The sequence below is a fragment of the Astyanax mexicanus genome, chromosome 1 (genome assembly GCF_023375975.1).
Source record: "Astyanax mexicanus isolate ESR-SI-001 chromosome 1, AstMex3_surface, whole genome shotgun sequence".
Taxonomy (NCBI): Eukaryota; Metazoa; Chordata; class Actinopteri; order Characiformes; family Acestrorhamphidae; genus Astyanax; species Astyanax mexicanus.
Window position 1 is genome coordinate 118,477,650 of NC_064408.1, and position 15,107 is coordinate 118,492,756.

Consider the following 15,107-nt stretch of genomic DNA (forward strand, 5'->3'; position numbering starts at 1 on the left):
TACCCGCATTTACGTCCGCCTCCCGTCTGGTTCCCGCGTTACACCGTGGTACAGTTAAAAGCCACGCGGTACAGTTAAAAAGCTCCGCAAGACAGTTAAAAAGCTCTGCGGTACAGTTAAAAAGCTCTGCGGTACAGTTAAAAAGCTCTGCGGTACAGTTAAAAAGCTCCGTGCGACAGTTAAAAACGCAAAAAAAAAGATTTTTTGAAAATGAGAATCGATTCTGAATCGTTCAATGTTAGAAACGCGATTCAAGCTTGAATCAATTTTTTCCTGCACCCCTAATCTCCAAATGATGGTATTTTGAAATGACTAAATTACGAAGGGCTCCAGACTAACTTTTTTCAAAACTGTTGCATTTATTTGTGTATTTGCCATTAATACAAAAATACCTGCCATAATGTCATAAATTGTTTTGGATTATCTTAACTTAACCAAGAGTGTGCAGATCTGTCCTCAAAGCTAAATGTGCTACCTAGAAGAATCTAAAGTATAAAACATATTCTGGTTTGTTTAAATGTTTTGTTTACAGAATAATTCTGCATGTTAACCCTTTCAGACCTGAGCTATCTTCAGTGATGAAGAGAAATGTAAGAATGCTGATTTGTGTCTGTAATGCACAGAAAAGAAGATTCTAATATTCTCCTATAAAATATATATAAGAAAATAAATTTAATGAAGTAAAAAATATATATATATATATATATTTTTTTTTTATTTCCATTTAATTGGAAGCCTGTGTAATATTTTATATTTCATATTGACCTTTTTACTTCCTAAACCATCCCTAGACTGTAAAAGAAAACATGATTAGCTGTCACTTTGCCTCAAATGCTCTAATACTGCTGTTTCCAGTACAGTAAATGGAGCCAGTAGTGCACTATAGGACTCTGTGGTTTGGCCTAAGCTTTTGTTCTTAATGGCTTTATTTTTTCCCCTTACATAAGTTTTATTTTTATACTTTATTTAGTTTTGAAAGCAGTACTTTTACACTTTTACCTAAAGAGTAAAAAGCTTGAGTTGATACTTCTACTTCTACAGAAGTATTTTAAAAACTAGTATCTACACTTCTACCTACAGAATAATTAATTTCTGCCCATTTCTGTTCTGTCTCTATCTGGTAAGCAACAAAATATCCCAGTTATATTCCAACCAGTGATTGGTGTCCTCCTTAATAACATCTCTGATATCACCCAACTCTACTCTCTAGTCTTGTAAGTTATTGCTGTAACATCTAGACAAATTAGGATGTGCAGGAGATGCTGTCGCTCTCTAACAGCACAGTAAAAGCCCAATTTCCTCCTTTAGAGTTGCGTGAGAAGGTTTTCCTCCATAATGAGAAAAATTTCAGAGATCTGACCTCAGAGTCAGGCAGAGATCACAGCTAGCTTCGCTTCCGAAAGTCGCGAGCTTGAAGCTGTTTTGGCAAAGCAAAACAAAGCCACAAGGACCGATTTAATCAGATTTCAGCTAATCCCTTGATGTTGCGCAACAGGCAAGACAGGCAGAAGGTTACTTCAAAGCTTAACAGAAGACCAGTAAGACCACTGACATACTTAACAATGAAAATTGAAGCGTTATTCACACAGGTCCAAGCTTAGGCGAATTCCTGAGCCTTATTTAATATGGAAAATCTCTTACATAACATAAGGTTGGCATGTCCTCAGACCCGAACAGGAATAACCCCACAGAGAGGATTAGGCTTTGTAAAGGAAAGTAGAGTTAAAGGGAGAGAAAATGGAAAGTCTATGATATTTGTGAAGATGTAGTGTGTATAAACTGTGGAAACACTATAAGGAGGGCTTAAAATCCTTTCACGTTCACAAAAATCCCCAGTGCACCTTCTGTATGAATTCTACCAGTCAGGTTGAAAAGAGCAGTAAAGCCACTGTCCAATCTTTATGCTCCATATAGTACATTAAAACCTTTTTTTCCAGTAGGCTTTATTGATTAGTGGTTTTCTTAAGGCTACACAGCTGTTTAGTCCCAATCCCTTGAGTTCCCTTGAGAAAGCTCTTACTTTCACTATTCTAATCATAGCCACTGAAGTACAACATTATACAGGAGTTTGAGTTTAGTCCTCCAGCACTGAGACTGGAATAGCATTAGCATTAGCATTAGCTGCTAACCATAACTATTTCCCCGATCACAGGTGAGTATTATTGGCCTGTAGTCTGCTGCCAACCCCAGCTAGGACTGCTGGAGCAGCATTAGCTTTACCCACTAACCAAGCTAGCTCTTTCCACATTCAGAGGCGAGAACCATGTTACCAGAACACTCAAGGTGACTCAGTGTAGCGCTGTCGGGCCGCTAATGCTCCAGCCTTAGTGCTGGAGAAATTTGGGAATCTAAGCTCACTGTAAATAAAGGGAAGCTCTTTACTCGCCCAAATAAACAGGTTTCAGGAGAGAAATCTGTGTAGATTAACATCCAGCGCTCGTTTGACTTTAAAAGAAAGTCTTTTTTTTAATCACAGTTTTGTTTACTTAGCTTAGCCCAGCTGAATTAGAAGTTCCTTATAGTTTCCCTTAAAATGTGCCTTGTTATCCAATGTGCCTTATGTATGAAATTAGAACAGAAATAAATTTTTATTGTTGGTGCGCCTTACAGTGCACAAAATATGGTAGTAAAAAACACTCTAATATTTGGTTGGACCGCCTTTATCTTTGATTGCAGCACACATTCACTGTGGCATCGTTTCAGTAAACTTCTGCAACGTCGCAAGATTTATTTCAATCCAGTGTTGCATTAATTAATTAATTTTTCACCAAGATCTTGCAGCAGCATTGATGATTTTAGAGTCTGACCACTGCACAAAGCAGATCTTCTCCATCCAGCACATCCCAAAGATTCAAAGATTCTCAATGAGGTTAAGATCTGGACTCTGTGGAGAACTCTCTCAATCCATGTGTGAAAATGATGATCTCATGCTCCCTGAACCCTGAACTCTTTCACAATTCCAGCCTCATGAATCCTGACATTGTTTTATCTTGGAATATGGTCGAGCCATCAGGGAAGAAATATAGAATCCATTGATAGGATAACCTGGTCTATATTCAGTATATTCAGGTAGTCAGCTGACCTCATTCTTTCAGCACATACTGTTGCTGATGCTCCATTACTTTGGATCAGAGTAAATCTGAACTCATCAGACCCTCACATGATCTTCTTCAATTGCTCCAGAGTCCAATCTTTATGCTCCATATAGCAAATTGAAGGCTTTTTTTTTTCGGTTAGCCTCACTGATTAGTGGTTTTCTTAAGGCTAAACAGCTGTTTAGTCCCACCCAATCCCTTAAGTTCCAATCACTGCATTTTGAGTGTGGAAATGCTCTTACTTTCACTATTAAACATATCTCTGAGTTCTACAGTTGTTTTTCTACAAAATATATTTGTATAGTGAATTTTACAGCTGATGTTGTCACAAAGCAGCTTTACAGAAATATTATTGTAGGACAGGGAATCAGGCAACATACCTTTATTAGGAAAATGAATGCCCTCCCATCAACACCCAAAACTTAAAGAAACATAGTAACGGCCCAGTGCGGCTCTAATCGCTTTACTAAGGGTCCCTTAGGTTTGTGTTGCCTCAGTCTTCCTCTCACCATCAGCGTATCTCTCGAGTAAAGGCTGAGGCAGGGCCTTTATGCTGGTCCAATGCGGGCCAGCTGGGACAGACCCAGGACTGCAACGTCATGGTGTAGGGAGGAACCCCAACAGGAATGGAAAGTTTATTGTCTTTAAATGGGTGTAATACCTTTGTTATGATATTATGCTATTATTATTTTATTAGTACCATTTAATGGTCTTAAAATGCCAGCAATATTGTTTATCGCAATAATTTCAGGGACAACACATTGTTTGCAAAAAAATAAAAATATTGTGACAGGCCTATTCTTAACCCAATATTAGTATTTTCTGCAATCTCCTTTGTCATGCCAATGATTTGACCCTTCTCAAACAGACTGAGATCTTTTTCACGACCACAGGATGTGTCTTTCCACGTGGTTGTTAGAGAAATGAGAAGCAACTCATTGCACCAGTTTTGGTTAAATAGCTTGTTGCCAGCCAAAAGATAATTGTCCATGCAGTAATTATCCAATCGGAGGCTTGTACCTATTTGCTTAGTTAAATCCAGGTTTTAACTTTTTATTTTATTTTATTTTTTGTCCAGGCAGTGTATACTGATTCACCGGTAAACAGAGTCAGACTGCGTTTTTATCTCTGCAGCGATCTTAATTATTCTCGCAATGCAGTTGAACATGTTCTGAAGTATTTCTAACATGAAAGCAAAACCTCCATCAAGATAACACAAGTTATCACTGAGCTTCTGAGACCAGTATAGCTGAAGACTCTTCCTTTCCATATCTCAAAACAACATTTAAACCATTTAGAGAGAAAGTAAAACAGCCTAAACAGTGATTTCCAGTGCTGGTTTTGAAGTAGCCATACAGTAGACAATTCTTCCTGCACAGATCTTACACACTGCTCTTTATATGGTTGTTTTATGCAAGTCATGAAAGTACAGATTGTAGTTCATACTTCTAAACTCTAATCTCTGACTTTGACAAGTTGCTATTACTTTTTTTCTTTCTTTTTTATCTTTTCATCACACTTTTCTCCGCATTTTAGCTATACTGATAACCCACACTTTTTTTAGCTGTACTCCCCATATCACTAGTGATGCCTCAACACAAGTAGTGTGAAGACTAGCACATGCCTTCTCCGACACATGTAAAGTAAATCACTGATACACCATTGCCGAGTAGCATCTCAGCGAACTCGGAGGAAAAAATGCAGCCGACTCGGTTCAGATACATCAGCTCACAGACGCAGCCTTGTGCTGATCCACATCACCCTAGGAGTGATGAGGGGGAAAGAGCACCATCTACTAGAGCAAGCCAGCTGTGCTCTCTCAGGGCTCCAGCAGCTGATAGCAAGCTACATGACTGGATCTCCTGATCATAGTCTGCACTGGACCACCCGAAGCCCCAAATTGCTATTTTAATGGCGCAGAGCTTCTGTGCTTCCACAGAAACCTAATTTCTGGCATATCCAGATTGTATGCAGGTAGTTTGAACAGCCAGAAAGCACATGAAATCTATTGTTTGTTGCTGATAAGATCTAAGTCTGAGTCTGTATATCATATAATTTCAATAATATCATTGCTTATTAACATTAAATCAAACTTTCACAAATGAGAATTACTACATTTAATGCATCAATATATGTATCAACTGAAAACTGATAAGGTAGATGCAGTAGCTAATTTAAAAAAATATATACAGGTATTTAAATTAAGTTATCAAAATACACTCAATTAACATTTTTTTAAGTGTCCGTCAAATAAGGTAAAGCAGCATCATGTCGCAAAACCACATTATGAAGCTTTTTTTTTGTGAAGATACTTTATTATCACTTATATAAACCGAGTTTATGCAAAGTGACCACGACGATTAGGGGTGTCACGATTCTCTAAATCCTTGATTCAATTTTATTTCTGATTTTAGGGTCATGATTCGATTGATTTTCTTTTTTCTTTTTTTACAGCAGAGAGGCCTATGTCAGTTTTAGATTAGTCTATGGTCAGTCATTGGTTTGATTCATCAAATTTACAATATCTTATTTCAAAAGTTGGGCTTGATATAAGTGATGCAAAGCGATACAAGTGATCTGTAATACACCACATTAGGCACTAATGGTCAAATTTAAATAATTTAATTAAGATATATATGTAATGCCATCTAGTGGCTTTTTTGGTAGCAGCAGTGTGCACTATTAAAACAGCTATGTGCAACATAACAAAATAAATAATAAAAAATACAGGAACAGTCATGTACAAAATAATAGAACAATTAGATCAGCGGTGTCCAAACTATGGCCCGTGGGCCATTTGCTGCCCCTTTCCTTTTTTTGCAGTTTGGCCCGCTGTCAAGCAGGTTTTTATAATGTGAGATTCAAAGTTTGAACGCTAGGTGTCAGAAACGGGCCAAAGAGTCTAAAAGCGGAGAGGGTGTGCATTTCTAGTGCAGAAAAACGGGCCAAAGAGTCTAAAAGCGGAGAGGGTGCGCATTTCTAGTGCAGAAAAACGGGCCAAAGAGTCTAAAAGCGGAGAGGGTGCGCATTTCTAGCGCAGAAAAACAGGCCAAAGAGTCTAAAAGCAGAGAGGGTGTGCAGTTTTAGCGCAGAAAAACGGGACAAAAAGTCTAAAAGCGGAGCGAGTGCTCATTTCTAGTGCAGAAAATCGGGCCAAAGAGTCTAAAAGTGGAGAGAATGCGCATTTCTAGCGCAGAAAACGGGGCAAAAGAGTCTAAAAGCGGAGAGGGTGCGCATTTCTAGCGCAGAAAACGGGGCAAAGAGTCTAAAAGCGGAAAGGGTGCTAATTTCTAGCGCAGAAAACGGGGCAAAAGAGTCTAAAAGTGGAGAGGGTGCACATTTATAGCGCAAAATTCAGGCCAAAGAGTCTAAAAGCGGAGAGAGTGCAGTTTTTCTAGCAGAAAAACAGGGCAAAGAGTTTGTTTTATTACACAGTGTGGTCCGTGACTTCAAATATATTTCTCCTTTTGGCCCCCAACAAAAAAAGTTTGGACACCCCTGAATTAGAGCCTTAACAAACTGAACTCTATCTTTTTTTTTTGTTTTTTTTACAAAGATATATTAGCCTATTAACTTTATCTGAGAGAAAGATGCTCCTTAATGTACCAAAACTATTAACATATTTGTGGCTAGACAAAACAACTGTTATTTGTAAGTTTTTCTTTAAGATTGATTACGATCTATTTCGATAAAATATCAAAATTGTGACACCCCTAACGCTGATACATTTCATCGTAGCCTACTTTATATATTTGCATGAATAATTGATGAAATTACTGTAGAAACGATATGCACTTTTCTCATCGTCCCCATGATATTTATCGTCATATCGCACAGCACTATAGCAACCCATGCAGATACGTTTGTGATGTTCAGACAGGCAAATCTGATCTGATCACTTGCAGGGAGCTGATTTCTGATTTACCTGCATTCTGAGCATAGCCTTTACCTCTAGCCCAGAGCTGAGCAGCTGTGCTCCTGCGTTCTGCTCATATCTTCTTGGTTATAAAGGATGAGGATTGTGATGGTTGTGATATTTAGTTTTTTTAAAACCCATTCATTGAGCTTTTACAGTAAATGATGTTCTCAGTGTTTCTTGTTTTGTGTTTGTTGTTAGCAACCAGCCTCTGTAGTATCAGCTCACATCTGCCAGCGACTTCTGTTCTCAACCACTGTTCCTGTGCCTCAGAATCCGAGCGCGGCTCGTAGCAGAAACACATTGTTATTAGCATCCAAATGAATAAGAAACAGATGTGCTTATTCATTTTAGTCACTGCGGAGTAATATCCCCGTTTCCTCCTGTCTGTATAGCCCACTCTCTGGAGCTGTGGACTCTGTGCTGTGTCTGTAATGTAGTATAATGTGCTTCTTTTATTTTTAGTGCAGTAAATGATAGAGAACATAGAGCTGTTTCAGTGTACAGCCATTACCCAAACAAACACTGACTGTTTCAGCGATAAATATGGGGAAGAAAGAATATGCACTTTCATTAGGATCTGAAAATCTTATCTTTGCATTCAGTAGTACTGGATAAACTATCAATAAAATACTATAAACTATAAAATATCAAACAAAGATAACCTGAATAAATCAAATATATAAAGCACTTTTTAAATGATTATTTTATTCATTAAAGGGGAAAAAAACTAACCAAACCAATGTAGCCCTGTGTGAAAAAGCTAATATGGTTGTGCCAATCAAGCTTTATCAGTATCTGGCAACGAGTCTTTCACATCTCTGTGGAGGAATTTAGTTCCACTCTTCTTTACAGATTTTTTTTTTAATTCAGACACATTGGAGAATTTTCCAGCATAAACGTCCTGTTTAAGATCAACAGCAACAGCATCAACAGCATCTCAATCATCCAGACTATAACTAGACCACTCCTCCAAAACCTTCATTTAGTTTTAATCTATGTAATCCATTCAGAGGTGAACTTCAGAGGTTTGTGTGCTTTGGGTCATTGTCCTGCTGCAGAACCCAAGTACACCTGAGCTTGAGGTCACTAAGGAACAGATGGAGGATATTCTCCTTCAGGATTGTCTGGTAAACAGCAGAATTCCTGCTTCTATCTATTACAGCAAGTTATCCAGCAGCTCCAGATCATCACACTAATCACACTACCACCACCATGTTTTACGTTTTATGTTCAGTATGATGCTCTTTCTCTGAAATTATGTGTTTTATAGTTTTATGCCAGATGTAACAAATGTGACACACACCTTTAAAAAAGTTGCACTTTGGTCTCGTCAGTCCAAAGAATATTAAGCAAAAATTCTGGAGATCATCAACATGTTAGTTGGTAAATGTGAGACGGGTGGTTGTGTTGTTTTTGGTCAGCAGTGTTTTTTCTCCCATGGAGACCATTTTCACCCAGTCTCTTTCTTATTATTAAATCATTAACACTCATTAACCTTAACTGAGGCGAGTGAGACCTGCAGTTCTTTAAATGTTGTTCTGGGTTCTTTTGGGACCTCCTGGATGAGTTGTTCATGCCCTTTTGAAGTAATTTTGATCGGTCGGTCGGTCACTCCTGGGAAGGTTCACCAGTGTTCCATGTGTTTTCTCCATTAGTGAATAATAGTGAATCACTGTGGTTATCTGGAGACCCAAAGCTTTAGAATGACTTTATAACCTTTTCCAGACTGATAGATGATCAGTAAATTTATTTTCTTATCTGTTTTTAAGTTTTATTCAGATGGGGGTATAATAATGTGTTGCTTTTTGAGATCTTTTATCTGCTTCATGTTGTTAGACAGGTTCTATTTATTAAGTGATTTCTTGATTCTTCAGGTCTGACAGTAATCAGGCCTGGTTGTGGTTAGTAGTGAAATTGATTAATCACAGTTAATTTATCTTTTAAAAAGTGCTTTTTATAGTTATTCAGGTTTTCTTTGTCTTATATTAAAGTTTGTTTGGTGACTAAAGAAATCTGTAATAATGTTCTTTTAGTGTAAGTCCCTTTCCTGCGCTTGAACTCCAGCAGAGGAAAGCTCTGTACACCACAGGAACAGCAGCAGGCTTATCGAGTTTATCTGTAAGATAAAGTGGTTTAGGAATCGGACTCTAAACTTCTGTTTACCAACAATCTTTGTCTCTGACTGTGTCGGAGAAAGAGGATTTATTTACTGAGGAAATGACAAAAAAAACTGTGTATGTCTGGATGTTAGGGTTGCCATAGTTGCTCACATCAACTCTGTTCCTTGATTAAAAGCAATTTATTGTTTAAAATAAGCCTTTTAGGGCGTTAGTTAGCAATTTGCATGATGATAATGAATAATTTATTTTCTTTGCATCATTTATGTTTTCTTATTGAGTTTTTAAGCAATACACAAAGTAAAAAAAAAATATATAGTTGTTTTATATATACACCTTTTAAACTATATATCTGTATGTGTAATCATATATGTATGTAAAGTACCAGTCAAAGGTTTGGACAAACCTTCTCATCTTCATTATTTCTTTATTTAATTGATTTTTCTATATTTTCTAGATTAATATAAAAAAAAAAAACAGCAGATGACATGTCTCTCTAAACCATCACTGATCATCAGTAAATTTTACATTTCATTTGTAAATCAGGGGGTCAGAGTCTGGAGGAAGAGTGGAGAGACACACAGTCCAAACTGCTCGAGGTCTAGTGTGAAGTTTCCACCAATCAGTGATGTTTGGAGAGACATGCTGATCATCTGCTGGTGTTGATCCACTGTGTTTTATTATCAAGTCTAAAAAAAAGTGCAGTTTTGTTTTCCCACAAAATCTTATCATGCGTCCATCTGCTGACAACTTTTATAATGAAGATGCGGATTTCATTTTCCAGCAGGACTTGCCACACTGCCCACACTGCCAAAAGTACCAATTGGTTTCATATAATATTCTAATTTTCTGAGCCACTAATTTTTTGGGGGTTTTCATTGGCTGTAAGCCATAATCATAATAAATGATAAAATAAATAAACCCTTAAAATGTATCTCTCTGTGTGTAATACATCTATATCATAAATGAGGTTCACATTTTTTACCTCAATATCGAAATAAAGTAGCTTTTCAATAATAACTATTTTTTTATATGCACTTGTATAAACTGCATAAATCTTATTAATGAAAAAAGACAAACATGGGAAACTTTAATATGTTTTCTAATTATTCTTAGGCCCTTTCAACAAATCCTGAGAATCATCAGAATAACCAGTAGATTGTATGATTTTTGTAAAATATATAGTGACAGCTCCATTTTGGTGCATCCTGCATTTGCTCTGCTGTTAAAAGATGATTTAAAATAAGTCTTTTTTTGATGGTCTGCTCGTGCTGTATTCTCTTGTTAATATTTTGTATACTGCTCTGTTGTGGTGCTTGATGACACATTTGCTCATTGCTGTTTATTTGAACGGGCTTGTTTACTCTCTGCTCTTCCTGTGTCCAGTTCTGATACTGAGAGGAATCCTGGACATCCTGAATCCCAGACTCGAGTAAAAGTTCAATTGCTCTATCACAAAAGTGACTTGAGTAAAAGCTGAAGTGTTCTTTTTAGCTCCATACTTGAGTAGAAGTACTTAAGAACAGTAGTGTAGTAAAAATAATACTCCAGTAGATACAGATACAGCATTTTAGTACTTAAGTACAGTAGTGAAGTAGTTAAGAATAATACTCCAGTAGATACAGGTACAGCATTTTAGTACTTAAGTACAGTAGTGTAGTAAAAATAATACTCCAGTAGATACAGATACAGCATTTTAGTACTTAAGTACAGTAGTGAAGTAAAAATAATACTCCAGAAGATACAGATACAGTATTTTAGTACTTAAGTACAGTAGTGGAGTAAAAATAATACTCCAGTAGATACAGATACAGCATTTTAGTACTTAAGTACAGTAGTGAAGTAAAAATAATACTCCAGTAGATACAGATACAGTATTTTAGTACTTAAGTACAGTAGTTAAGAATTAAGAAGTAGTTAAGAATAATACTCCAGTAGATACAGATACAGCATTTTAGTTCTTAAGTACAGTAGTGAAGTAGTTAAGAATAATACTCCGGTAGATACAGATACAGCATTTTAGTACTTAAGTACAGTAGTGAAGTAGTTAAGAATAATACTCCAGTAGATACAGATACAGCATTTCAGTACTTAAGTACAGTAGTGAAGTTAAAATAATACTCCAGTAGATACAGATACAGCATTTCAGTACTTAAGTACAGTAGTGAAGTAGTTAAGAATAATACTCAAGTAGATACAGATACAGCCTTTTAGTACTTAAGTACAGTAGTGAAAAACAGTGAGAAAAATAAGTATTTGAACACCCTGCGACTTTGCAAGTTCTCTCACTTAGAAATCATGGAGGTGGACTTTGAGAAACATAATCTAAAAAAGAAACGGAAATCACAACGTATGATTTTTTTTTAATTATTATTTATTTGTGTGTTACTGCTTTAAATAAGTATTTGAACACATATGAAAAACAATGTTAATATTTGGTACAGTAGCCTTTGTTTGCAATTACAGAGGTCAAACCTTTGCTGTAGTTTTTACCAGGTTTTCACCAAACACTGCAGCCGGGATTTTAGCTCCTTCCTCCACACAGATCTTCTCCAGATCAGCCAGGTTTCTGGGCTGAAATACAGAGTTTGAGCCCCCTTCAAAGATTTTTTATAGGGTTTAGGTCTAGAGACTGGCTAGGTCACTCCAGAACCTTGATATGCTTCTAACGAAGCCACTCCTTGGTTATCCTGGCTGTGTGCTTTGGGTCATTGTCATGTTGGAAGACCCAGCCAAAACACATCTTCAATGCTCTAACTGAAGGAAGGAGGTTGTTCCCCAAAATCTTGCAATATACATGGTCCCGTTCATCCTCTGCATTCTTAATACATTGCAGTCGTCCTGTATGTGCCATGTGCAGGAAAAACACCCCCATGCTTCACAGTAGGGATGGTGCAGTCAGGTAGAAAAATACAGTAAGAAAAATAAGTATTTGAACCCTCTGCAATTTTGAAACTTTTAGAGCTTAATTGCACACGTCGTGTTTGAAGAACGAAGAATGATGAGTACCATTCTAAAAACTGCTGAGTGAACTCTGTTTAGAACTCTGTTGTGTGTTTAGAGTAAATCTGGAGTAAAGGTTTACTATGTGTTGCTGAGGCAACGAGGGCTTTTAGGCATCTTCATATCTTTCACAGACTAATTTAGTCACAGCTTAGCTCTTGAGAACTCCTGCCTGTAACACATTCACTAAACCACTTCCTGTAGCAGCAGCGCTCTTCATGTACAGATCACAGCTTTTACTATGCGGAAGTTTACTTGCAGACTTCGGCACGCTTGTAGAAAACTGGGTCACTTTCGTCTGTTGGTTTTAAGCTCATCAATAAAGCAGCTGTGGACCTGTGTTTCCACCTGTCGATTAAATGCATTAGTGCTGAAGTAAACTGCGGTTTAATGTGTGTAAATGTCGCTGTGACTCTGATCTAATCCCCCCCCCCTCTCTCTTTCGTGACCTGACTGTTTCCACAGAACGCTTTAGTGACGTTTAAAGAGCTCTGCGGTTTGTCTGCGGTCGCCAACCTGAAGCAGTGCATCCTGGCCCTGTCCTCTCGTCTCATTGGTGCAGACAACAGCCCAGTCGTGCTCTTCAACCTCAAGGACCAGTACCCAATCATGGAGGCCCAGGGGCTGCTGCCTGAGGTCCTCAAGAAGGTGGCCACTGCGTATGAGACGGTGAGCAACTGTTTAAAAATGTAAAATAATCATTTACTCTTGAATTAAATACATTAGAACACAGTCATTTGAAGGAAAGGTAAGTAAAATGTAGGACTGTGTATTAGCAAGAACTTGGAACTTGATATGTATCATGATGGGTATCAAAGGGGTTACGATTTAAGATTTCTTGTCATACATACAATTTTCAGATTATCAAACAAACTTTAATATCAGACAAATAGAACCTGAGTAGATACAAAAAGCACTTTTTAAATGATGATGTCATTTATTAAGAGGGAAAACCTATCTAAAAAATGAACCCCTCCAGGAGTGGCCGGCCAAAAAAATTACTCCAAAAGGGCTTGGACAACTCATCCAGGAGGCCTCTGTCTTCCAGTCGTGCCCATTCTCGCATTTACACTCATTCTTGGGCTCCCTATCTCCTTATAAGGGCTTTTTTTCTGGCCATGTTGCAATTCACTAGTCAGGGCAGCGGTAGTGTATTGAACAGCGTTTAAGGTGCTGTTTAAAAAAAATAAAAATCTTGCCAATAGTAATGATCAAGGTTATACACAGGCTATTTATATATCTGGGCCCAACAAGTTTAGTGTTAACCACCTAGAAGGACCAACCACATCCAACAGGATTAACTGTGGACGCTGTAAGAGGAAGCTGTCTGAAAGGGATGTTTGGGTGCTAACCCGGATTGCATCCAAAAAACATAAAACCACGGCTGATCAAATCACAGCAGAATTCAATGTGCACCTCAACTCTCCTGTTTTAAAAGTGTGTAACATACAGTGTTGGGCACGTTACTTTGAAAAAGTAATTAGTTATAGTTACTGGTTACTTCTCCAAAAAAGTAACTGAGTTACTAACGGAGTTACTCCACTATAAAAGTATTTAGTTACCAGTAAAAGTAACTATCGCGTTACTTTTTATTATTCGCCCATCAAAAAAAGGAAATCAATTATGCATTTACTATTATTATTAGAAAAATAACAAAAAATAACAAACGAAAATAAACCCAAAATGTTGACAAAAATATAATCTAACGAATTTCAAAAAAATAAAACGAAATTCTCCACACAACCAAAGAAAATTACTAAAACTTGTAATACTGAAAAAAGCGGAAAAACGCGTCTGGGGATGAAATTTAACAAACCAAGCCACACTCAAAAGAAATATGTATATATAAAACAAAATAATGGACAAAAACAACAATTTAATGCCCGTTAAAATGGTATTAATATAACAGCTTCACCAAAAGAGAATAGAGCTTAGATCCTGCCCAAAAAATCCGTGCACATTCTGCCCAAGCCCGAACCATAAACTGTCATTATGAGCCTGACCCGATCCGCCCCATAAACTGTCTGTTTTCGGGCTGATTGAATGAGCGAAATATAATCAGAATTATGTTAATTAACACTGTAACATAGAAGCATAGAACTATTATTTAATTTAAATGATTTTTAAGAACAGCTACACACAATGCTGCAAGTCAAACGCGGAGGCGTTCACGTGCGCCCAGAGCTATTCATTTTCATTTTTATTATAGTTTAATTTTATTTTGTTTTTATTTTTTCTGTTCATTTTAGGGTGGGCTTGCTAGCGCAAGCGCTTTACACAAGAACTAACGGACCACGAGTGCCGCGCGCTCGGCACAACAACTCCCGCTGTACAACTCCGCTGTACAACAGCGCTTATAAATAAATTAAACACAAAAATGAGGGTATTCTATGAGTAATTTCAGTTCGTTTTAGTTAGTTTTATAAACACAAAATACAGTTCGAGATAGTTATGTTTTTCCTTTTAATTACCGTTTTTATTAGATTCAGTTAACACAAATGTTTTTCACTTTCAATTTTCGCTATTTCGTTCGCTTTAGTGAACAATAATAATTGGTTACTTAGCAACATTGTGATTATCACACCAGAGCTTTATATAAAATAAAAATAGGAGCCTGATTTCGGGTCGGTCCTCAGGTCAGGTGGGATTCGGGCAGAGAATCTAAGCTCTAAAATAGAAAGCAGCAGCACCTCAAAAACCGGAGCAGCTAAAAAGAGCTTAACGTCCTTAATTCGGAACTTGGGTTGTCCACGGCAATCACTGAATTGATTAGAGCACGCAAATCGTCACAATTGTGCCTCACTTCACCACGCCAAACCACAGGCACAGCGGCCAGAAGCTCAAGTTCACCGGACAGAGGAGGGGTTAACCAGGGCAAAGCGAAATAAAAAAAAAAAGTTCATAGAGCTGCTAAAGTAACGTGCAGTAACGGGGTGTCGGAAATGGTAACGGCGTTATAGTTACAGTCATAGT

General features: G+C 37.4%; 1 protein-coding gene across 1 annotated transcript in view; it reads left to right on the forward strand.

The window, feature by feature from the left end:
* The window catches only part of LOC103029681 (inactive phospholipase C-like protein 2), a 156,194-nt gene that overhangs the window by 86,461 nt on the left and 54,626 nt on the right, over nucleotides 1-15,107 (forward strand). The window contains exon 4 of the mRNA XM_049467554.1: nucleotides 12,600-12,803. Within this exon, the coding sequence (XP_049323511.1) occupies nucleotides 12,600-12,803 (204 nt within the window). The remainder of the gene's footprint in view (nucleotides 1-12,599; nucleotides 12,804-15,107) is intronic.